This window comes from Oncorhynchus mykiss, chromosome 1 (genome assembly GCF_013265735.2).
Source record: "Oncorhynchus mykiss isolate Arlee chromosome 1, USDA_OmykA_1.1, whole genome shotgun sequence".
NCBI classification, from domain to species: domain Eukaryota; kingdom Metazoa; phylum Chordata; class Actinopteri; order Salmoniformes; family Salmonidae; genus Oncorhynchus; species Oncorhynchus mykiss.
The window spans coordinates 53,729,637-53,753,106 of record NC_048565.1 but is presented as its reverse complement, the minus strand read 5'-3'; the positions used below and the strand labels follow the sequence as shown (position 1 = coordinate 53,753,106).

Genomic DNA, 23,470 nt, shown 5'->3' with positions numbered 1-23,470 from the left:
ATGAGGTAGGTAGTTGGATGGGCTACTTACAGATGGGCTATGTACAGCTGCAGCGATCGGTAAGCTGCTCAGATAGCTGATGCTTAAAGTTAGTGAGGGAGATATGTCTCCAACTTCAGCCAATCATTTTTCATTTTATTTTTTGCAATTTGTTCCAGTCATTGGCAGCAGAGAACTGGAAGGAAAGGCGGTCAAAGGAGAAGTTGGCATTGGGGATGACCAGTGAGATATACCTGTTACTGCTGGGTGTTATGGTGACCAGTGAGCTGAGATAAGGAGGGGCTTTACCTAGCAAAGACTTATAGATGACCTGGAGCCAGTGGGTCTGGCGACGAATATGTAGCGAGGGCCAGCCGACGAGAGCGTACAGGTCGCAGTGGTGGGTGGTATATGGGGCTTTGGTGACAAAACGGATGGCACTGTGATAGACTGCATCCAGTTTGCTGAGTAGAATTTTGGAGGCTATTTTGTAAACGACATCGTCAAGGATCGGTAGGTTAGTCAGCTTTACGAGGGTATATTTGGCACCATGAGTGAAGGATGCTTTGTTGCGAAATAGGAAGCCGAATTCTAGATTTGATTTTGGATTGGAGATGCTTAATATGAGTCTGGAAGTGTTCTCTTGTCACATGTAGGGGTCTTCACCCGGTGCCAGACAAGGAGGTGATTGCCATGTACGACGGCTGCCACGTTCCTCTGGAGAATATGAGTGACTTTTATGGCAAGGTAGGGCTCGTCTCCTCTACCCTTCTGCATTCACTATATACAGAACAGCCTAATTTACCGTGATAAACTTACCCTTTTACATTTCGCAGCAAGGCCACTCTGTTTATCCCAGTCATTGTGGTCATTAACTTTTTTCACCACTATGATACTGTAGTATTATATTTCTACCCTGTGGAGCCCAATTATAGGTAATCAGTGAACCCAGAAGCAAATCTTACATGTGCTTACAAAATGTACTTCTGTGGGCAGAGGTTAGGGATACACTTCTGTTTTGCATATCCTAGTAACACCTCACTTTACTAGTGTCTTGTCCTATCTGATCTTTATTAATCTCCCCTCTATCCTCCACAGAGTTCCCATGGCCACACTATGAAACAGTTCATGGATATCTTCTCCCTTCCAGAGATGAACCTACTGTGCTGTGTTAATGACTACTTTATGAAGCACAACATCGACTACGAGCCTGTCCACCTCTACAAAGACGTCAAGGTAAAGAGACCAGAACAGTGGTGTTCCAAAGACACCTTCTTTGGACTGGAACTGCAGCCGATGGGGGAACCTCATAGGGAGAGGCAGTTTCCCAGACACAGGTTAAGCCTAGTTCTGGACTAGTTAGAATCATGTTCAATGGAGAATCTCCTTTCAAATTGGCTTGTAGACCAATTACTGTTCAAAAAGGTTTTAAATGAAATAAAGATCAGAAAATGGTCTGAAATGTTACCTGATGGTGGAGCTCTAAACATGCGCAAATTCCCATAGGAATTTTAAGTGCAGAGCTTCTACCTTCATTTTTCATCTTACAGGAATGATATACTACTGTACATGTGTGGAGCAAGCGGAAGGCTCTACCTATCCTTTGATGTAAATAACCCCTGTTTGATTCCCAGGTCGTCCACTAGATAGCAGTTGCATTTGGTTTGGGTAGTCAGTCACTGTGCCAAAAATGGCTGAACGGATCTTCAAGCCGACATCTTAAAATGACCGTAGCAATCAGGGCTTTGAAGCTATAGTTATTTAAAATAAACACAGGCAGATGAGGGAATTTCTTACTTCTTGTCCCATTCAAGGATTTGTACGACATTGCCAGCAGTAAGATTTGAGTTCGATTTCCAAAAGACAAGAACTGTAGCTTTTCAAATGATATACAGTGCCTTGCGAAAGTATTCGGGCCCCTTGAACTTTGCGACCTTTTGCCACATTTCAGGCTTCAAACATAAAGATATAAAACTGTATTTTTTTGTGAAGAATCAACAACAAGTGGGACACAATCATGAAGTGGAACGACATTTATTGGATATTTCAAACTTTTTTAACAAATCAAAAACTGAAAAATTGGGCGTGCAAAATTATTCAGCCCCTTTACTTTCCGGGCAGAAAACTCTCTCCAGAAGTTCAGTGAGGATCTCTGAATGATCCAATGTTGACCTAAATGACTAATGATGATAAATACAATCCACCTGTGTGTAATCAAGTCTCCGTATAAATGCACCTGCACTGTGATAGTCTCAGAGGTCCGTTAAAAGCGCAGAGAGCACCATGAAGAACAAGGAACACACCAGGCAGGTCCGAGATACTGTTGTGAAGAAGTTTAAAGCCGGATTTGGATACAAAAAGATTTCCCAAGCTTTAAACATCCCAAGGAGCACTGTGCAAGCGATAATATTGAAATGAAAGGAGTATCAGACCACTGCAAATCTACCAAGACCTGGCCATCCCTCTAAACTTTCAGCTCATACAAGGAGAAGACTGATTAGAGATGCAGCCAAGAGGCCCATGATCACTCTGGATGAACTGCAGAGATCTACAGCTGAGGTGGGAGACTCTGTCCATAGGACAACAATCAGTCGTATATTGCACAAATCTGGCCTTTATGGAAGAGTGGCAAGAAGAAAGCCATTTCTTAAAGATATCCATAAAAAGTGTTGTTTAAAGTTTGCCACAAGCCACCTGGGAGACACACCAAACATGTGGAAGAAGGTGCTCTGGTCAGATGAAACTAAAATTGAACTTTTTGACAACAATGCAAGACGTTATGTTTGGCGTAAAAACAAAACAGCTCATCACCCTGAACACACCATCCCCACTGTCAAACATGGTGGTGGCAGCATCATGGTTTGGGCCTGCTTTTCTTCAGCAGGGACAGGGAAGATGGTTAAAATTGATGGGAAGATGGATGGAGCCAAATACAGGACCATTCTGGAAGAGAACCTGATGGAGTCTGCAAAAGACCTGAGACTGGGACGGAGATTTGTCTTCCAACAAGACAATGATCCAAAACATAAAGCAAAATCTACAATGGAATGGTTCAAAAATAAACATATCCAGGTGTTAGAATGGCCAAGTCAAAGTCCAGACCTGAATCCAATCGAGAATCTGTGGAAAGAACTGAAAACTGCTGTTCACAAATGCTCTCCATCCAACCTCACTGAGCTCGAGCTGTTTTGCAAGGAGGGATGGGAAAAAGTTTCAGTCTCTCGATGTGCAAAACTGATAGAGACATACCCCAAGCGACTTACAGCTGTAATCGCAGCAAAAGGTGGCGCTACAAAGTATTAACTTAAGGGGGCTGAATAATTTTGCACGCCCAATTTTTCAGTTTTTGATTTGTTAAAAAAGTTTGAAATATCCAATAAATGTTGTTCCACTTCATGATTGTGTCCCACTTGTTGTTGATTCTTCACAAAAATATACAGTTTTATATCTTTATGTTTGAAGCCTGAAATGTGGCAAAAGGTCGCAAAGTTCAAGGGGGCCGAATACTTTCGCAAGGAACTGTACTTTCATTTGTATGTGTACTGATACTGTAAATACACAAATTATATTAATGTTATCTACAATATATTATAATACCGTAAGCCTCCCTGCTGCAGGGACATTTCCTCCTACAATTTTGAGCTGATTTTATTCACTTCAGCAATATTTTCTATCTTTGTTCATTTTTACATGTATTGTGTTTGGAATGGCAATGTTACTACAGGAGATGATGCTATCATAAAGTATTTGATGTAAGTATGTAGGATAATTACCCATAATGCTCACTGACTGAACATTCAAAATTACCATAGCAATTATTGACGCATTCACATCCCATCGGAAACTTGGAACCTCAGAGTTAAAATGAATGTACGTTATTAGCGTAGAGCTTCCTACTGGTTGATTCTGATACTTCACAAGTGGGAAACTTAAAATCATCATTCCATAACGAGTTAGTGAGTCAGAAATGTCAGAATTTCCTAGTTCGACTTGAATGATGTAGGGCAGGTCAGTAACCAAATTATTTGACTGTGCCCAGTCGCACACAGACTTTTATGGTCACACAAGTTGCCACCGGTGGATTCAAAATGAGTAGCCTAACAATTATTTACATGGCCCCAGGTACATTTGCAACCAAATTATTTTTCTGTGAGAAATCAATAATAGTTGCACGCACACATAGGGTAACAGTGAGCAATTGACAGTGAGCAATGAGCAAGATAAGCATAGACGGGAAGTTGACAATAGCTTATTAGTGTAAAGAAATTGCATTTCTATGGTTGCAGTCCTCAAAGATTGAATTGCATTGAATTGAATAAATCAGATCCAATGTGGGTGGGGTACCGCTCGTCACCATTATTATAATCACCATCTCAATCATTATCACCATAACATCATAGACTTATTCTGTATCTGAGACTCATCTGACACTACCTTAGACATGGCAGTCTGCAACTCAATACACTGCCCCTGCATGGTGTTCAGCGTCCCCTGCATGTGGTTAATCGAATGCTTAACATCGTTCAGCAGGATCTGAATCTCAAGCCTGCAAGAAATCAGGTGGTTCAACATACTGAGATGACGAGAAGCTTCAGATCAGGCCCATTGGACCATCTTTAGGATTCGTTCTCACTTAACACCAATCTTATTAGAAATGTAACTTTGTGCAGAAGATGTTACTGTAACAGTATAACTTTAGACCGTCCCCTCGCCCATACCCGGGCGCGAACCAGGGACCCTCTGCACACAACAGTCACCCACGAAGCATCGTTACCCATCGCTCCACAAAAGCCACAGCCCTTGCAGAGCAAGGGGAACTACTACTTCAAGATCTCAGAGCAAGTGACGTCACCGATTGAAACGCTATTTATAGCGCGCACCACCGCTAACTAAGCTAGCCGTTTCACATCCGTTACATTACTATAGTGTTATTTAGAAGAAAATAAGTGTACTTTGTCAGGCGCCAAAAGGATGACGGGATGTCTCCCTGCTCCAGTGAGCTCTGCTGGCAGATCTTGCTCACTGTTGGAGGAACAGGAGCCAAATGAGAGGAAAAATATCCATGGTTGTTCAGCAATGAAACGTTCATGGCATAATGGAGATTGTCCTTCCCTGTGAAAAGAATAACAGCTGGGGTTTACTTTCACACTATTAGATAATGTAATACAATCTTTAAACCCATCAGAAGTGTAGTGCTTACCTCCATGAAAATATTGTTCCATGTTATTTATGGCTGCATTGTCCCAATTTTGACCACTTGTTCCAACTTGTGATGAGAAGGTCTTGATGAAACGATCAAGTCAACATTTTGTTAGAAATTTCAAAGATAGCATTAACAATTGTACATGAGACAGTGCTTCCAGATATTGAGGTATCTTCCTTCTGAGGTATGTAAAAAAAATCTGGTGTGTGAATACTCACATGAAAGGTATCCATGATTCTAGATTAAGCCAATCATGTATGTGATTACCATCCTATGGGTCAGCAATGGAATGATTGCTACACAGCTTTCAGGAGACTTTATGTCTTGGGCCTGGATGAATCATTGAAATACAAGTAATATTGTGCATTTGTGATGAATAATTGCAATTGTAATTTGGAATATTCCATCAAAGTTATTTGTTTTGACAGTCAAAACAACTAACTCTTACGATTAATCACTTGACTTGAGTAACTTGAGTTGACGGAAGTAGCAACTTTATATTCTGACCTAGACACTGATTTGTGCAATGCCTAATGGATAATCTATGCATGTTATTGGCTCATCATAGTATATAGCCGAGGGTCTCATAGTCCAAAAACAGCATTGGCCATTGGACTGCTCAGTCAAAACCACCAACTCTTACGATTAATGAAACCAAAATTGAACTTTTTGGCAACAATGCAAAACGTTATGTTTGGCGTAAAAGCAACACAGCTGAACACCATCCCCACTGTCAAACATGGTGGTGGCAGCATCATGGTTTGGGCCTGCTTTTCTTCAGCAGGGACAGGGAAGATGGTTAAAATTGATGGGAAGATGGATGGAGCCAAATACAGGACCATTCTGGAAGAGAACCTGATGGAGTCTGCAAAAGACCTGAGACTGGGACGGAGATTTGTCTTCCAACAAGACAATGATCCAAAACATAAAGCAAAATCTACAATGGAATGGTTCAAAAATAAACATATCCAGGTGTTAGAATGGCCAAGTCAAAGTCCAGACCTGAATCCAATCGAGAATCTGTGGAAAGAACTGAAAACTGCTGTTCACAAATGCTCTCCATCCAACCTCACTGAGCTCTAGCTGTTTTGCAAGGAGGGATGGGAAAAAGTTTCAGTCTCTCGATGTGCAAAACTGATAGAGACATACCCCAAGCGACTTACAGCTGTAATCGCAGCAAAAGGTGGCGCTACAAAGTATTAACTTAAGGGGGCTGAATAATTTTGCACGCCCAATTTTTCAGTTTTTGATTTGTTAAAAAAGTTTGAAATATCCAATAAATGTCGTTCCACTTCATGATTGTGTCCCACTTGTTGTTGATTCTTCACAAAAAAAATACAGTTTTATATCTTTATGTTTGAAGCCTGAAATGTGGCAAAAGGTCGCAAAGTTCAAGGGGGCCGAATACTTTCGCAAGGCACTGTATCACTTTTCTATTTTCTTGTACCAGGTCCAAAACAACCACTCAGAGTTGAATAGGTTAAAACAGCTACAGAGTTCAATGGCTGGGAAGGAAGAAAACTGAGGATGGATCAACATTGTAGTTACTCCACAATTATGACTTAAATGACAGCGTGAAAAGAAGATTACAAATATTCCTAAACAAGTCACTAAAGTAATACTGCAAATAAACATGGGGCTCCCGAGTGGCGCAGCAGTCTAAGGCACTGCATCTCAGAACAAGAGTTCGAATCTAGGCTGTATCACACCGGCCATGATTGAGAGTCCCATAGGTGCGGTGCACAATTAGCCCAGCGTCGTCCGGGTTTGGCCGGGGTAGGCCGTCATTGTAAATAAGAATTTGTTCTTAACTGACTTGCCTAGTTAAATAAAATAAAATAAACACTTTTTGGCTTAAACGCAAAGCCTTAATTATGTTTGGGTCAAATACAACACATAACTGAGTAACTGTCTCCATATTTTCAAGCATGGTGGTGGATGCATCATGGTTTTGATATTTTATTTATTTATTTCACATTTATTTAACCAGGTAGGCAAGTTGAGAACAAGTTCTCATTTACAATTGCGACCTGGCCAAGATATAGCAAAGCAGTTCAACACATACAACAACAGAGTTACACATGGAGTAAAACAAACATACAGTAGAAAAATAAGTCTATATACAATGTGAGCAAATGAGGTGAGATAAGGGAGGTAAAGGCCATGGTGGCGAAGTAAATACAATATAGCAAGCAAAACACTGGAATGGTAGATTTGCAGTGGAAGAAGGTGCAAAGTAGAGAGAAATAATGGGGTGCAAAGGAGCAAAATAAATAAATAAATACAATAGGGGAAGAGGTAGGTGTTTGGGCTAAATTAAAGATGGGCTATGTACAGGTGCAGTAATCTGTGAGCTGCTCTGACAGCTGGTGCTTAAAGCTAGTGAGGGAGATAAGTGTTTCCAGTTTCAGAGATTTTTGTGGTTCGTTCCAGTCATTGGCAGTAGAGAACTGAAAGGAGAGGCTTGTTATGCTTGTAATCGTTAAGGACTAGGGAGTTTTCAGGATAAAACAAAAACAAAATGAGAGAGAAAATGAAAGAGCCCAGCACAGGCAAATCCTAGAGGAAACTGAGATTTTGCGGAAAAATATCCGGGTGCCTTGTGAGGATCAGGCGACAAGTGGCTAATCTGCCTTTGCCTTCCATCCTGCTAGCTAACGTTCAATCGCTGGAAAATAAATGAGATGAACTGAAAGCACGTATATCCTACCAACGGGACATGAACTATAATATCTTATGTTTCACAGAGTCATGGCTGACTCTTAAAGACTACAAAGGGACCTAAACAACTTGTATGCTCGCTTCGAGGCAAGTAACACTGAAAACATGCATGAGAGCATCGGTTGTTCCGGACGACTGTGTGAACACACTCTCCGCAGCTGATGTGAGTAAGACCTTTAAACAGGTCAACATTTCTCAAGACCGCAGCGCCAGACGGATTACCAGGATGTGTACTCCGAGCATGCACTGACCAACTGGCAAGTGTCTTTACTGACAACCTCTCCCTGTCCGAGTCTGTAATACCAATGTGTTTCAAGCAGACCACCATAGTCCCTGTGCCCAATAACTCTTAAGGTAACCTGCCTAAATGACTACTGACCCATAGCATAGCACTCACATCTGTAGCCATGAAAGCCATGCTTTGAAAGGCTGGTCATGGCCCACATCAACACCATTATCCCAGAAACCCTAGACCCACTCCAATTTGCATAGCATCCCAACCGATTCACAGATGATGCAATCTCTATTGCACTTCACACTGCCCTTTCACACCCGGACAAAAGGAACACCTATGTGAGAATGCTATTCAGCTCAGCGTTCAACACCATAGTTAAACACCATAGTGCCCTCAAAGCTCATCACTAAGCTAAGGACCCTGGGACTTAACACCTCCATCTGCAACCGGATCCTGGATGTCCTGACGGGCTGCCCCCAGGTGGTAAGGGTAGGCAACAACACATCCGCCACGCTGATCCTCAACACGGGGGCCCCTCATGGGTGCATGCTCAGTCCCCTCCTGTACTCCCTGTTCACTCATGACAGCATGGCCAGGGATGACACCAACACCATCATTGTTTGCTGATAACATAACAGTGGTAGGCCTGATCACTGACAACAATGAGACAGCCTATAGGGAGGAGGGTCAGAGACCTGACCATGTGGTGCCAGGGCAACAACCTCCCCCTGCCAGGACAACAACCTTCCCCAACCTCCCCCTGATTGTGGACTACAGGAAAAGGAGGACCGAGCCCGCTTCCTTTCTCATCGATGGGGCTGTAGTGGAGCAGGTTGAGTTCTTTGGTGTCCACATCACCAACAAACTAACATGGTCCAAGCACACCAAGACAGTTGTGAAGAGGGCACGACAAAACCTGTTCTCCCACAGGAGACTGAAAAGATTTGGCATGGTTCCTCAGATCCTCAATGTTTTACGGCTGCACCACTGCCTGGTATGGCAACTGCTCGGCCTCCGACCGCAAGGCACTACATCTGGTAGTGCGTACGGCCTTGTACATCACCGGGGTCAAGATTCCTGCCAACCAGGACCTCTACACCAGGCGGTGTCAGAGGAAGGCCCTAGAAATTGTCAAAGACTCCAACCACCCTATTCGTAGACTGTTCTCTCTGCTATCGCACGGCAAGCGGTACCGAAGTGCCAAGTCTAGTTCCAAGAGGCTTCTAAAACAGCTTCTACCCCCAAGCCATAAGACTCCTGTACAGCTAGTCAAATGGCTACCCAGACTATTTGCATTGTCCCCCCCCCCCCCCCCCCCTTCTATGTTGCTGCTGCTACTCTGTTATTATCTATGCGTAGTCACTTTAATAACTCTACCTGCATGTACATATTACGTCGATACCGGTGCCCCCTGTATATAGCCCGCAATTGTTATTTACTGCTGCTCTTTAATTATTTGTTATTCTAACCTTTTTTTTTGGGGGGGGGGGGGGGGGGGGGGGGGTATTTTCTTAACTCTATTGTTGGTTAAGGGCTTGTAAGTAAGCATTTCACTGTAAGGTCTACACCTGTTGTATTCGGCACGTGAGACAAAGTTTGATTTGATTGTCTGCTTTCCACCAGACACTGGGAAATGAATTCACCTTTCAGCAGGACAATAACCTAAAACACAAGTCCAAATCTACACTGAAGTTGCTTACCAAGAAGACAGTGAATGTTCCTGTGTCCGAGTACAGTTTTGACTTAAATCTGCTTGAAAATCTATGGCAAGACCTGCAAATGGTTGTCTAGCAATGTGCAACTAATGTGACAGAATTGAACAATTTTGAAAATAATAATTGGCAAATCCAAGTGTTAGATTTGACTTATCCAGAAATACTCACAGCTGTAATCACTGCCATAGATGCTCTACAAGGTTTTGACTCAGGGGTGTGAATACTTATACTACCAGTCAAAAGTTTGGATACACCTACTCGTTCCAGGTTTTTATTTCCTTATTTTTTATATTTTCTATATTGTAGAATAATAGTGAAGACATCAAAACTATAAAATAACACACATGGAATCATGTTGTAACCAAAAGTGTGAAAGAAATTAAAATATATTTTAGATTATTCAAAGTAGCCACGCTTTGCCTTGATGACAGCTTTGCACACTCTTGGCATTCTCTCAACCAGCTTCATGATGTAGTCACCTGGAATGCATTTCAATTCACAGGTGTGCCTTGTTAATTTGTGGAATTTCTTTCCTTAATGCCAGTTTTGTTGTGACAAGGTATGGGTGGTAGACAGAAGATAGCCCTATTTGGTAAAAGACCAAGTCCATATTATGGCAAGAACAGCTCAAATAAGCAAAGAGAAACAACAGTCCATCATTACTTTAAGACATGAAGGTCAGTCAATACGGAACATTTCAAGAACTTTGAAAGTTTCTTCAAGTGCAATCGCAAAAATCATCAAGCGCTATGATAAAACTGGCTCTCATGAGGACCGCCACAGGAAAGGAAGATCCAGAGTTACCACAGGCACACCTCACCATCAACTGTTCAGGGGAGCCTGTGTGAATCAGACCTTCATGGTCAAATTGCTGCAAAGAAACCACTATTAAAGGACAGCAATCATAAGAAACTTGCTTGGGCCAAGAAACACAAGCAATGGACATTAGACCGGTGGTAGTCCAAATTTGAGATTTTTGGTTCCGACTGCCGTGTCTTTGTGAGATGCAGAGTAGGTGAATGAATTATCTCTGCGTGTGTAGTTCCCACTGTGAAGCATGGAGGAGGATTTGTGACGGTGTGGGGGTGTTTTGCTGTTGACGCAAGCAGTAAAATATGATTTAAAAAACAGATGAGAACTTTATTGAACAGTGGGGACTGTGAAGCAACAGAAACATTGGCACAGACACATGCATACACACACACACACACACACACACACACACACACACACACACACACAATAACATGCACTCTATACAGTGGGGCAAAAAAGTATTTAGTCAGCCACCAATTGTGCAAGTTCTCCCACTTAGAACATTTTCATCATAGGTACACTTCAACTATGACAGACAAAGTGAGAAAAAAAATCCAGAAAATCACACTGTAGGATTTTTAATGAATTTATTTGTAAATTATGGTGGAAAATAAGTATTTGGTCACCTACAAACAAGCAAGATTTCTGGCTCTCACAGACCTGTAACTTCTTCTTTAAGAGGCTCCTCTGTCCTCCACTCGTTACTTGTATTAATGGCACCTGTTTGAACTTATCAGTATAAAAATGATCACAAGAACGGTGAGCAAAAATCCCAGAACCACACGGGGGGACCTAGTGAATGACCTGCAGAGAGCTGGGACCAAAGTAACAAAGCCTACCATCAGTAACACACTACGCCGCCAGGGACTCAAATCCTGCATGGCCAGACGTGTCCCCCTGCTTAAGCCAGTACATGTCCAGGCCCGTCTGAAGTTTGCTAGAGAGCATTTGGATGATCCAGAAGAAGATTGGGAGAATGTCATATGGTCAGATGAAACCAAAATATAACTTTTTGGTAAAAACTCAACTCGTCGTGTTTGGAGGACAAAGAATGCTTTGGGGCTGTTTTTCTGCAAAGGGACCAGGACGACTGATCTGTGTAAAGGAAAGCATGAATGGGGCCATGTATAGTGAGATTTTGAGTGAAAACCTCCTTCCATCAGCAAGGGCATTGAAGATGAAACGTGGCTGGGTCTTTCAGCATGACAATGATCCCAAAAACACCGCCCGGGCAACGAAGGAGTGGCTTCGTAAGAAGCATTTAAAGGTCCTGGAGTGGCCTAGCCAGTCTCCTGATCTCAACCCCATAGAAAATCTTTGGAGGGAGTTGAAAGTCCGTGTTGCACAGCAACAGCCCCAAAACATCACTGCTCTAGAGTAGACCTGCATGGAGGAATGGGCCAAAATACCAGCAACAGTGTGTGAAAGCATTGTGAAGACTTACAGAAAACGTTTGACCTCTGTCATTGCCAACAAAGGGTATATAACAAAGTATTGAGAAACTTTTGTTATTGACCAAATACTTATTTTCCACCATAATTTGCAAATCAATTCATAAAAAATCCTACAATGTGAATTTTCTGGATTTTTTTTCTCTCATTTTGTCTGTCATAGTTGAAGTGTACCTATGATGAAAATTACAAGCCTCATCTTTTTAAGTGGGAGAACTTGCACAATTGGTGGCTGACTAAATACTTTTTTGCCCCACTGTATATACACATGGATTTAGTACTGTAGGTACAGTTGAGGTCTGAAGTTTACATACACCTCAGCCAATTACATTTAAACTTTTTTTTTTATATATATATTTTTTACAATTCCTGACATTTAATCCTAGTAAAAATTCCCTGTCTTAGGTCAGTTAGGATCACCGCTTTATTTTAAGAATGTGAAATGTCAGAATAATAGTTGAGAGAATAATTTATTTAAGCTTTTATTTATTTCATCCCATTCCCAATGGGTCAGAAGTTTACATACACTCAATTAATATTTGGTAGCATTGCCTTTAAATTGTTTAACTTGGGTCAAATGTTTGGGGTAGCCTTCCACAAGCTTCCCACAATAAGTTGGGTGAATTTTGGCCCATTCCTCCTGGCAGAGCTGGTGTAACTGAGTCAGGTTTGTAGGACTCCTTGCTCGCACATGCTTTTTCAGTTCTGTTCACAAATCCTCTATGGGATTGAGGTCAGGGCTTTGTGATGGACACTCCAATACCTTGACTTTGTTGTCCTTAAGCCGTTTTGCCTCAATTTTGGAAGTATGCTTGGGATCATTGTCCATTTGGAAGACCCATTTGTGACCAAGCTTTAACTTCCTGATGTCTTGAGATGTTGCTTCAATATATCCACATAATTTTTCTTCGTCATGAAGCCATCTATTTTGTGAAGTACAGCAGTCCCTCCTGCAGAAAAGCACCCCCACAACATGATGCTGAAACCCCTGTGCTTCACGGTTGGGATGGTGTTCTTCAGCTTGCAAGCCTCCACCTTTCCCCTCGAAAAATAACGGTGGTCATTATGGCCAAACAGTTCTATTTTTGTTCCATCAGACCAGAGGACATTTCTCCAAAAAGTACGAGCTTTGTCCCCATGTGCTGTTGCAAACTGTAGTCTGGCTTTTTTGGGGCGGTTTTGGAGCAGTGGCTTCTTCCTTGCTGTGCTGCCTTTCAGGTTATGTCAATTATAGGTCCTGCTTTACTATATAGATACTTTTGTACCTGTTTCCTCCAGCATCTTCACAAGGTCCTTTGCTGTTGTTCTGCGATTGATTTGCACATTTCGCACCAAAGTACGTTCATCTCTAGGAGACAGAACGCGTCTCCTTCCTGAGTGGTATGATAGCTGCGTGGTCCCATGGTGTTTATACTTGCTTACTATTGTTTGTACAGATGAACGTGGTACCTTCAGGCTTTTGGAAATTGCTCCCAAGGATGAACCAGACTTTTGGAGGTCTTATATTTTTTTCTGAGGTCTTAGCTGATTTCTTTTGATTTTCCCATGATGTCAAGCAGAGAGGCACTGAGTTTGAAGGTAGGCCTTGAAATACATCCACAGGTACACCTCCAATTGACTCAAATAATATAACTTAGTCTAACAGAAGCTTCTAATGCAATGGCATCATTTTCTGGAATTTTCCAAGCTGTTTAAAGGTACAGGCAACTTAGTGTATGTAAACTTCTGACCCACTGGAATTGTGATAGTGGATTAATAAGGAAATAATCTCTGTAAACAATTGTTGGAAACATTACTTGTGTTATCTCTCTCTTTTGATGACGTCTGTAACTGTAATAGTATTGGTTTCATGCACGTTAACATGAGAAGCCTCCTCCCTAAGTTTGTTTTATTCACTGCTTTAGCACACTGCCAACCCGGATGTTCTAGCTGTGTCTCAATCATGGCTTAGGAAGACCACCAAAAATTCTGACATTTTCATCACTAACTACAACATTTTCAGACAAGATAGAACTACCAAAAGGGGCGGTGTTGCAATCTGCTGCAAATATAGCCTGCAGAGTTCTGTCCTACTATCCAGGTCTGTACCCAAACAATTTGAACTTCTACTTTTAAAAATCCACCTCTCTAAAAACAAGTCTCTCACCGTTTCCCCCTGCTATAGACCACCCTCTGCCCCCAGCTGTGCTCTGGACACCATATGTGAACCCCACATCTATCTTCAGAGCTTGTGCTGCTAGGCGACCTAAACTGGAACATGCTTAACACCCCAGCCATCCTACAATCTAAGCTTGATGCCCTCAATTTCACACACATTTTCAATGAACCGACCAGGTACCTCCCCAAAGCCGTAAACACGGGCACCCTCATAGATATCATCCAAACCAACTTGCCCTCTAAATACACCTCTGCTGTCTTCAACCAAGATCTCAGCGATCACTGCCTCATTGCCTGCATCCGTAATGGGTCAGCGGTCAAACAACCTCCACTCATCACTGTCAAACGCTCCCTGAAACACTTCAGCGAGCAGGCCTTTCTAATCGACCTGGCCGGGGTATCCTGGAAGGATATTGATCTCATCCCGTCAGTAGAGGATGCCTGGTTATTAAAAAAAAAAAAAGCCCTATTCAAGATATTTAGAACCAGGTTCTCCCCAGACCTGACTGCCCTTAACCAACACAAAAACATCCAATGGCGTTCTGCATTCGCATCGAACAGCCCCCGTGATATGCAGCTTTTCAGGGAAGCTAGAAACCAATATACACAGGCAGTTAGAAAAGCCAAGGCTAGCTTTTTCAAGCAGAAATTTGCTTCCTGCAACACAAACTCAAAGAAGTTCTGGGACACTGTAAAGTCCATGGAGAATAAGAACACCTCCCAGCTGCCCACTGTACTGAAGATAGGAAACACTGTCACCACTGATAAATCCACTATAATTGAGAATTTCAATAAGCATTTTTCTACGGCTGGCCATGCTTTCCACCTGGCTACCCCTACCCCGGTCAACAGCACTGCACCCCCCACAGCAACTCGCCCAAGCCCTCCCCATTTCTCCTTCTCCCAAATCCAGTCAGCTGATGTTCTGAAAGAGCTGCAAAATCTGGACCCCTACAAATCAGCCGGGCTAGACAATCTGGACAATCACTTCTCAAATGATTGCCTCGCCTGGTTCACCAACTACTTCTCTGATAGAGTTCAGTGTGTCAAATTGGAGGGTCTGTTGTCTGGACCTCTGGCAGTCCCTATGGGGGTGCCACAGGGTTCAATTCTTGGACCGACTCTCTTTGTATACATCAATGATGTCGCTCTTGCTGCTGGTGATTCTCTGATCCACCTCTACGCAGACGACACCATTCTGTATACTTCTGTCCCTTCTTTGGACACTGTGTTAACAACCCTCCAGGCAAGCTTCAATGCCATACAACTCCGTGGCCTCCAATTGCTCTTAAATACAAGTAAAACTAAATGCATACTCTTCAACCAATTGCTACCTGCCCGCCTGTCCAACATCACTACTCTGGACGGCTCTGACTTAGAATACGTGGACAACTACAAATACCTAGGTGTCTGGTTAGACTGTAAACTCTCCTTCCAGATCCACATCAAACATCTCCAATCCAAAGTTAAATCTAGAATTGGCTTCCTATTTCGCAACAAAGCATCCTTCACTCATGCTGCCAAACATACCCTTGTAAAACTGACCATCCTACCAATCCTCGACTTCGGCGATGTCATTTACAAAATAGCCTCCAATACCCTACTCAACAAATTGGATGCAGTCTATCACAGTGCCATCCGTTTTGTCACCAAAGCCCCATATACTACCCACCATTGCGACCTGTACGCTCTCGTTGGCTGGGCTCGCTTCATACTCGTCGCCAAACCCACTGGCTCCATGTCATCTACAAGACCCTGCTAGGTAAAGTCCCCCCTTATCTCAGCTCGCTGGTCACCATAGCATCACTCACCTGTAGCACGCGCTCCAGCAGGTATATCTCTCTGGTCACCCCCAAAACCAATTCTTTCTTTGGCCGCCTCTCCTTTCAGTTCTCTGCTGCCAATGACTGGAACGAACTACAAAAGTCTCTGAAACTGGAAACGCTTATCAACCTTTAAGCACCAGCTGCCAGAGCAGCTCACAGATTACTGCACCCGTACATAGCCCATCTATAATTTTGCCCAAACAACTACCTCTTTCCATACTGTATTTATTTTATTTATTTATTTATTTTGCTCCTTTGCACCCCATTATTTTTATTTCTACTTTGCATATTCTTCCACTGCAAATCTACCATTCCAGTGTTTTACTTGCTATATTGTATTTACTTTGCCACCATGGCCTTTTTTTGCCTTTACCTCCCTTATCTCACCTCATTTGCTCACATCGTATATAGACTTGTTTCTACTGTATTATTGACTGTATGTTTGTTTTACTCCATGTGTAACTCTGTGTTGTTGTATGCTTTGCTTTGTCTTGGCCAGGTCTCATTTACAATTGCGAACTTGTTCTCAACTTGCCTACCTGGTGAAATAACTAAAAATGCACAAAGTAGATGTCCTAACCAACTTACCAAAACTAGTTTTTTAACAAGAAATCTGTGGAGTGGTCCTACCCTGAGGGTATGTAAACTTCCTACTTCAATTGTATGTGGTAGTGGTGGAGTAGGGGGCTTGAGGGCACACAGTGTGTTGTGAATGTGTTGTAATGTTTTTGAAATTGTATAAACTGCCTTAATTTCGCTGTACCCCAGGAAGAGTAGCTGCTGCTTTGGCAACAGCTAAGGGGGGGATCTATAATAAATACACTCTCTGGGATTTATTTTGGAATTCAATGCACATTTAATGAGCATGGCTACCACAGCTTTCTGCAGCAAAATGCCATCCAATCTGGTTTGCACTTAGTGGGACTATCCTGGCTGTGTAAGGGATATTTGATGGGTGGCCAGCCCTTGGAAGTGCCTCGTGATGTATACTCCATCTTTTACCAGTCCTTGACTAGTCTCCCCCTGGTGGCTGACCTGCTGTACGCCACAAGTGTGAAAGGACGCTCGCTATAATGGCGCCGGAGGGGATGGCTGCCGTTTTACGGGCTCCTAACCAACTGTGCTATTTTGTTAGTTTTTTTGTGTTGTTTTTAACTTATTTTGTACATAATGTTGCTGCTACCGTCTCTTAATGACCGAAAAGAGCTTCTGGGCATCAGAACAGTGATTACTCACCTCGAACTGGACAAAGAAAACAAGAAAATACTCATCCAGAAGCGGTGCTCCAAATGGCCAGGGATTTTCATGCAGGCAAACGTAAATCCGTTTTACCTCATTTCTACCAGCATGTCACGTGCAACCAGAGGAACAAAATCTCTATACCACCTTTACTCCACACATAGAGACGCATACAAAGCTCTCCCTTGCCCTCCATTTAGAAAATCTGATCATAATTCTATCCTCCTGATTCCTGCTTACAAGCAAAAACTAAAGCAGGAAGTACCAGTGACTCGCTCAATACGGAAGTGGTCAGATGAAGCAGATGTTAGGCAACAGGACTGTTTTGCAATCACAAACAGGAATGTGTTCTGGGATTCATCCAATGGCATTGAGGAGTACACCACCTCAGTCACCGGCTTCATCAACAAGTGCATCAATGACATCGCCCCCACATTGACCGTACGAACATATCCCAACCAGAAGCCATGGATTACAGGCAACATCTGCATCGACCTAAAAACGAGCTGCCACTTTCAAGTAGCGGGACACTAATCCGGACGCTTATAAGAAATTCCGATACGCCCTCAGACGAACCATCAAACAGGCATAGCGTCAAAACAGGATTAAGATTGAATCCTACTACACCGGCTCTGACGCTCGTCGGGTGTGGCAGGGCTTGAAAACTATTACGGACTACGAAGGGAAACCCATGCGCGAGCTGTCCAGTGACGCGAGCCTACCAGACGAGCTAAATGCCTTTTTATGCTCGCTTCGAGGCAAGCAACACTGAAGCATGCATGAGAGCACCAGCTGTTCCGGACGACTGTGTGATCACACTCTCCATAGCCGATGTGAGCAAGACCTTTAAACAGGTCAACATTTACAAAGCCGCAGGGCCAGACGGATTACCAGGACGGGTACTCAAAGCATGTGCGGACCAACTGGCAAGTGTCTTCACTGACATTTTCAACCTCTCCCTGCCTGACTGAGTCTGTAATACCAACATATTTCAAGCAGACCACCAATGTCCCTGTACCTAAGGAAGCAAAGGTAACCTGCCTAAATACACTGCTCAAAAACATAAAGGGAACACCAAAATAACACATCCTAGATCTGAATGAATGAAATATTCTTATTAAATACTTTTTTCTTTACATAGTTGAATGTGCTGACAACAAAATCACACAAAAATGATCAATCAAAATCAAATTTATCAACCCATGGAGGTCTGGATTTAGAGTCACACTCAAAATTACAGTGTAAAACCACACTACAGGCTGATCCAACTTTTGATGTAATGTCCTTAAAACAAGTCAAAATGAGGCTCAGTAGTGTGTGTGGCCTCCACGTGCCTGTATGACCTCCCTACAACACCTGGGCATGCTCCTGGTGAGGTGGCGGATGATCTCTTCCCAGACCTGGACTAAAGCATCCGCCAATTCCTGGGACAGTCTGTGGTGCAACGTGGCGTTGGTGGATGGAGCGAGACATAATGTCCCAGATGTGCTCAATTGGATTCAGGTCTCGGGAACGGGAGGGTCAGTCCATAGCATCAATGCCTTCCTCTTGCAGGAACTGCTGACACACTCCAGCCACATGAGGTCTAGCATTGTCTTGCATTAGGAGGAACCCAGGGCCAACCGCACTAGCATATGGTCTCACAAGGGGTCTGAGGACCTCATCTCGGTACCTAATGGCAGTCAGGCTACCTCTGGCGAGCACATGAAGGGCTGTGCGGGCCCCCAAAGAAATGCCACCCCACACCATGACTGACCCACCGCCAAACCGGTCATGCTGGAGGATGTTGCAGGCAGCAGAACGTTCTCCACGGCGTCTCCAGACTGTCACTTCTGTCACATGTGCTCAGTGTGAACCTGCTTTCATCTGTGAAGAGCACAGGGAGCCAGTGGCGAATTTGCCAATCTGTGGAAAGAACTGAAAACTGCTGTTCACAAATGCTCTCCATCCAACCTCACTGAGCTCGAGCTGTTTTGCAAGGAGGAATTGGAAAAAAATTCAGTCTCTCGATGTGCAAAACAGATAGAGACATACCCCAAGCGACTTACAGCTGTAATCGCAGCAAAAGGTGGCGCTACAAAGTATTAACTTAAGGGGGCTGAATAATTTTGCACGCCCAATTTTTCAGTTTTTGATTTGTTAAAAAAGTTTGAAATATCCAATAAATGTCGTTCCACTTCATGATTGTGTCCCACTTGTTGTTGATTCTTCACTAAAAAAATACAGTTTTATATCTTTATGTTTGAAGCCTGAAATGTGGCAAAAGGTCGCAAAGTTCAAGGGGGCCGAATACTTTCGCAAGGCACTGTATGTCGGTAGCCATGAAGTGCTTTGAAAGGGTGGTCATGGCTCACATCAACGCCATCATCCCGGAAACCCTAGACCCACTCAAATTCACGTTCCGCCCCAACAGATCCACAGACAACGCAATCTCAGTTGCACTGCACACTGCCCTTTGCCACAAAAGGAACACCTATGTGAGAATGCTGTTTTATTGTCTACAGGTCAGCGTTTACACACCGTTGTGCCCACAAAGCTCATCACTAAGCTAAGGACCCTGGGACTAAACACCTCCCTCTGCAACTGCATCCTGGACTTCCTGACAGGCCACATCCAGGTGGTACGTGTAGGCAACAACATCTGCCATGCTAATCCTGAACACTGGGGCCCCTCATGTACTCCCTGTTCACCCACGACTGCGTGGCCAAACACGACTCCCAAGACCATCGTTAAGTTTGCTGACCACACAACAGTGGTATGCCTGATCACCTACAATGATGAGACAGCCTACAGGGAGGAGGTCAGAGACCTGGCAGTGTGGTGCCAGGACATCAACTTCTCCCTCAATGTGAGCAAGACAAAGGCTGATTGTGATCTACAGGAAAAGGTGGGCCGAACAGGCCCCCATTCTCATTGACGGGTTTGTAGTGGAGAGGGTGAAGAGTTTCAAGTTCCTTGGTGTCCACATCACCAACGAACTATCATGGCCCAAACGCACCAAGACAGTCGCGAAGAGAGCACGACAACACCTTTTCCCCCCCAGGAGACTGAAACAATTTACATGGGTCCCCAGATCCTCAAAGTTCTGCAGCTGCACCATCAAGAGCATCCTGACCAGTTGCATCACTGCCTGGTATGGCAACTGCTCGGCATCTGACCGTAAGGCGCTACAGAGTGTAGTGCCAAGCTTCCTGCCATTCAGGACCTACATACTAGGCGGTGTCGGAGGAAAGCCCAAAAAATTGTCAACGACTCCAGTCACCCAAGTCATAGACTGTTCTCTCTGCTACCGCATGGCAAGCGGTACTGGGGCGCCAAGTCTAGGACCAAAAAGCTCCTTAACAGCTGTAATATTTGTGTTGTGGAGAAATTACCAGGCAGTAAGTAGATGGGAGTACAGTTAGTTTCCTTTAGTCAAAAAACTTGTGCTCTACAGCCCCCGGCCCAATAGTGCGCATTTGCATTTCCAATTAGGTGTAGTAACATAACACAGCTGTAATACATTACTGTTTAGTAACAGCATAGTAACTAATATAAACCGCTGTAGATCACAAATACTACAACAGCTTCTACCCCCTAGCCATATGACTGCTGAACAATTTATCAAATGGCCACCCAGACTATTTACATTGACACCCCTTCCCCATATGAGTTTTTTCACTGCTGCTACGCGCTGTCTATTATCGATGCATAGTCACTTTACCGATACCTACATTTAAAAATGACCTTGATTAACCTGTATCCCGCACAAATTGTTAACAGAATTACCCAAAAATCTGTAACAAAAAGACTGCAACTGAATTAGTAGGCACAAACCACAGTTTGGTCACCTGTTACTAGCCTCCCTTCCACTGGCATACTGTTATGTTCAGCTCAATGTTTTGTTTCGCTTTCTCACATGGTGGTCAAAGCAAGAGTGTGAAAACAGTCTGGACAACCCCTCCCTCTCTCTCTTCTCCCTCTCCAGTTATGTCACCTTTCCCGGCTCTTACTGACACCAACCCATGAGCCCCTTTTAAATTCCATTTAGTCTAATCAGCCCTCTCACCCACTGAGCACTGACTGACATGAAATTTAGTCCAGATCTGAACCAGTCAATGTTTCACATGTTTATACACCACAGTAAAGAAAAGTAAAGTAGTTTAGTACAGTAGAGCACACTATAATTTACTGTACTGAACTATACTCTACTGTGCTATACTGTACTTAACTCTACTTTACTGTGCTGTATGTACTGTGATGTCCAAACTTGTGAAACATAGATGTCTATGATTAGTACAGGTATGGTCCAGCCCGGAGCAACCAAATTTGGTCTTGTTTGGGTGCGGAGCTCATTAGAATAATACCCAAACATTGAAAAGAGGATATGACATTTTTCTAACTTTGTGTACCTATTCAGGGTATATCACCATGAAGAGACTGACGTTCATAATTATGCATTTCTGTATTGTACAGATCAGGGACCCATGATGTCATTCTGTTACCGGGTGTTAATCCACTTCTCTTACTGTAGCTCAATAATCAAAATAGATTTTTTCAAACTCAATGTGTCATATCATAGATGACCCCCTATTCTTTCTGCAGATATTTGAATCTTAATACGGAGTAGATATTTAACGCTTTTTGGAAAACGTGGTCACACCATAAACTGCAGGAGATTTTACCATTATTCTGTTACCAAACTTTCCATCTGCACTGTTCTTTGAGTACATGTGTTTTTGTAAAATGTTGTATGGTTTGTTTAACTTTATTTCTGTCCCTCTCACTGTTTGTAAAGTGCTGTATTTTGTGAAAAAGATTCCTCCTGCCACAAAATACTACCATTGTAACATCTCATCCTCTCTCTCCGTTGACAGGCAGCGATAGGAGATGTCCATGTGAAGGGTATTATGTATCGAGCTGTGGAGGCAGATATGGGTAAGGATAACAACGATCTCTGCGTTGTTCTCAAATAGTTACTTTATGATCATTGGAAACAGGGGAGTGTATGCTCTGATTGGGGCAACGCAGTCTGTTATGTTATATGTGGTATCTTTACAAATTATCTCAGGTGTTTGTGCTACTGTATATGAATGTCTGAAAGAATGTGAGGAGAGTTCTACATCAAGTTCATTGCCATTGCTCGTATCTTCAAAGAGATTACTAGGAAATAGTATTATTGTAGTTCCTAGAAAGAATGTATTTTCTGTAGACAATAGCAATTGTCTGACAGTGTAGATCAATTTTACTGTGTTTTCACTACCCCCCTATATCTTTCTATCCCTTTCTTTTCTCTCTCTCTCGCTCTCTCTCTGTAGAGAACTATATTTCCTATGGGGAACAGACTCACGCTGTGTTGAAGAAGCTCTATGAGGATGGCAAGAAGATGTTCCTCATCACCAACAGCCCCTTTGACTTTGTGTGAGTGTCAACTGTCAACCTGTGTTCATGCATCTTGTGTGGCTCCGTCGGTAAGATCTTGGCACTAGCAAACGGCAGTGTTGTGGGTTCAAGTTCTGAAGATATCACATACAATACAAAAAAAATTATCACTGTACTGTAAGTTACTCTGAGATTTCCGTCAGTACTGAGCTAGGCTTTACATCCACAACATTTGTTAGATTCACGGGGAGGCTTGACCCAAATCCACTGGTCTAAATCAAAGAGCTTCCATCACCTACTCATGTCATGGTTACAGGAATGTTAGCTACATTCTTGTTAGCTACATTCAGTCCTCACTGTGATGAAATGGCAACGGCTTGAAACAAGACTGATTTAAAAAATGGAACAAACGGTTGATGAACTAACCTCATGAGTGTGCAGATATGTTTGTGTGCTGTGTGCTGTGTGTGTGTTCTATATTCTGTTGTGTACTGTGTGAATTCTAATATAACATCTAATATGTGAATTCCCAGGGACCGGGGAATGAACTACATCGTGGGGAAGGACTGGAGAGATTTGTTTGATATTGTCATTGTGCAGGCCGACAAACCAGGCTTCTTCAACGACAGGAGGAAGTAAGTATTGGAACTATATAAAGACCTTTAAACTTCTGTTATGTCCCTTTTGGTCTCCACAGGGTACCTACATAAAGACTTCATGACACATTCATAAGCAGTACATAAGCGTTCCATAAATGCTTATGTCAA

General features: G+C 43.0%; 1 protein-coding gene across 1 annotated transcript in view; it reads left to right on the top strand.

Moving 5' to 3' along the window:
- Positions 1 to 23,470, top strand: part of LOC110525255 (5'-nucleotidase domain-containing protein 3) — a 45,026-nt gene that overhangs the window by 5,632 nt on the left and 15,924 nt on the right. Inside the window, exons 5-9 of the mRNA XM_021605237.2 lie at positions 636 to 726; positions 1,078 to 1,215; positions 22,199 to 22,259; positions 22,640 to 22,742; positions 23,237 to 23,338. Of these exons, the coding sequence (XP_021460912.2) occupies positions 636 to 726; positions 1,078 to 1,215; positions 22,199 to 22,259; positions 22,640 to 22,742; positions 23,237 to 23,338 (495 nt within the window). The remainder of the gene's footprint in view (positions 1 to 635; positions 727 to 1,077; positions 1,216 to 22,198; positions 22,260 to 22,639; positions 22,743 to 23,236; positions 23,339 to 23,470) is intronic.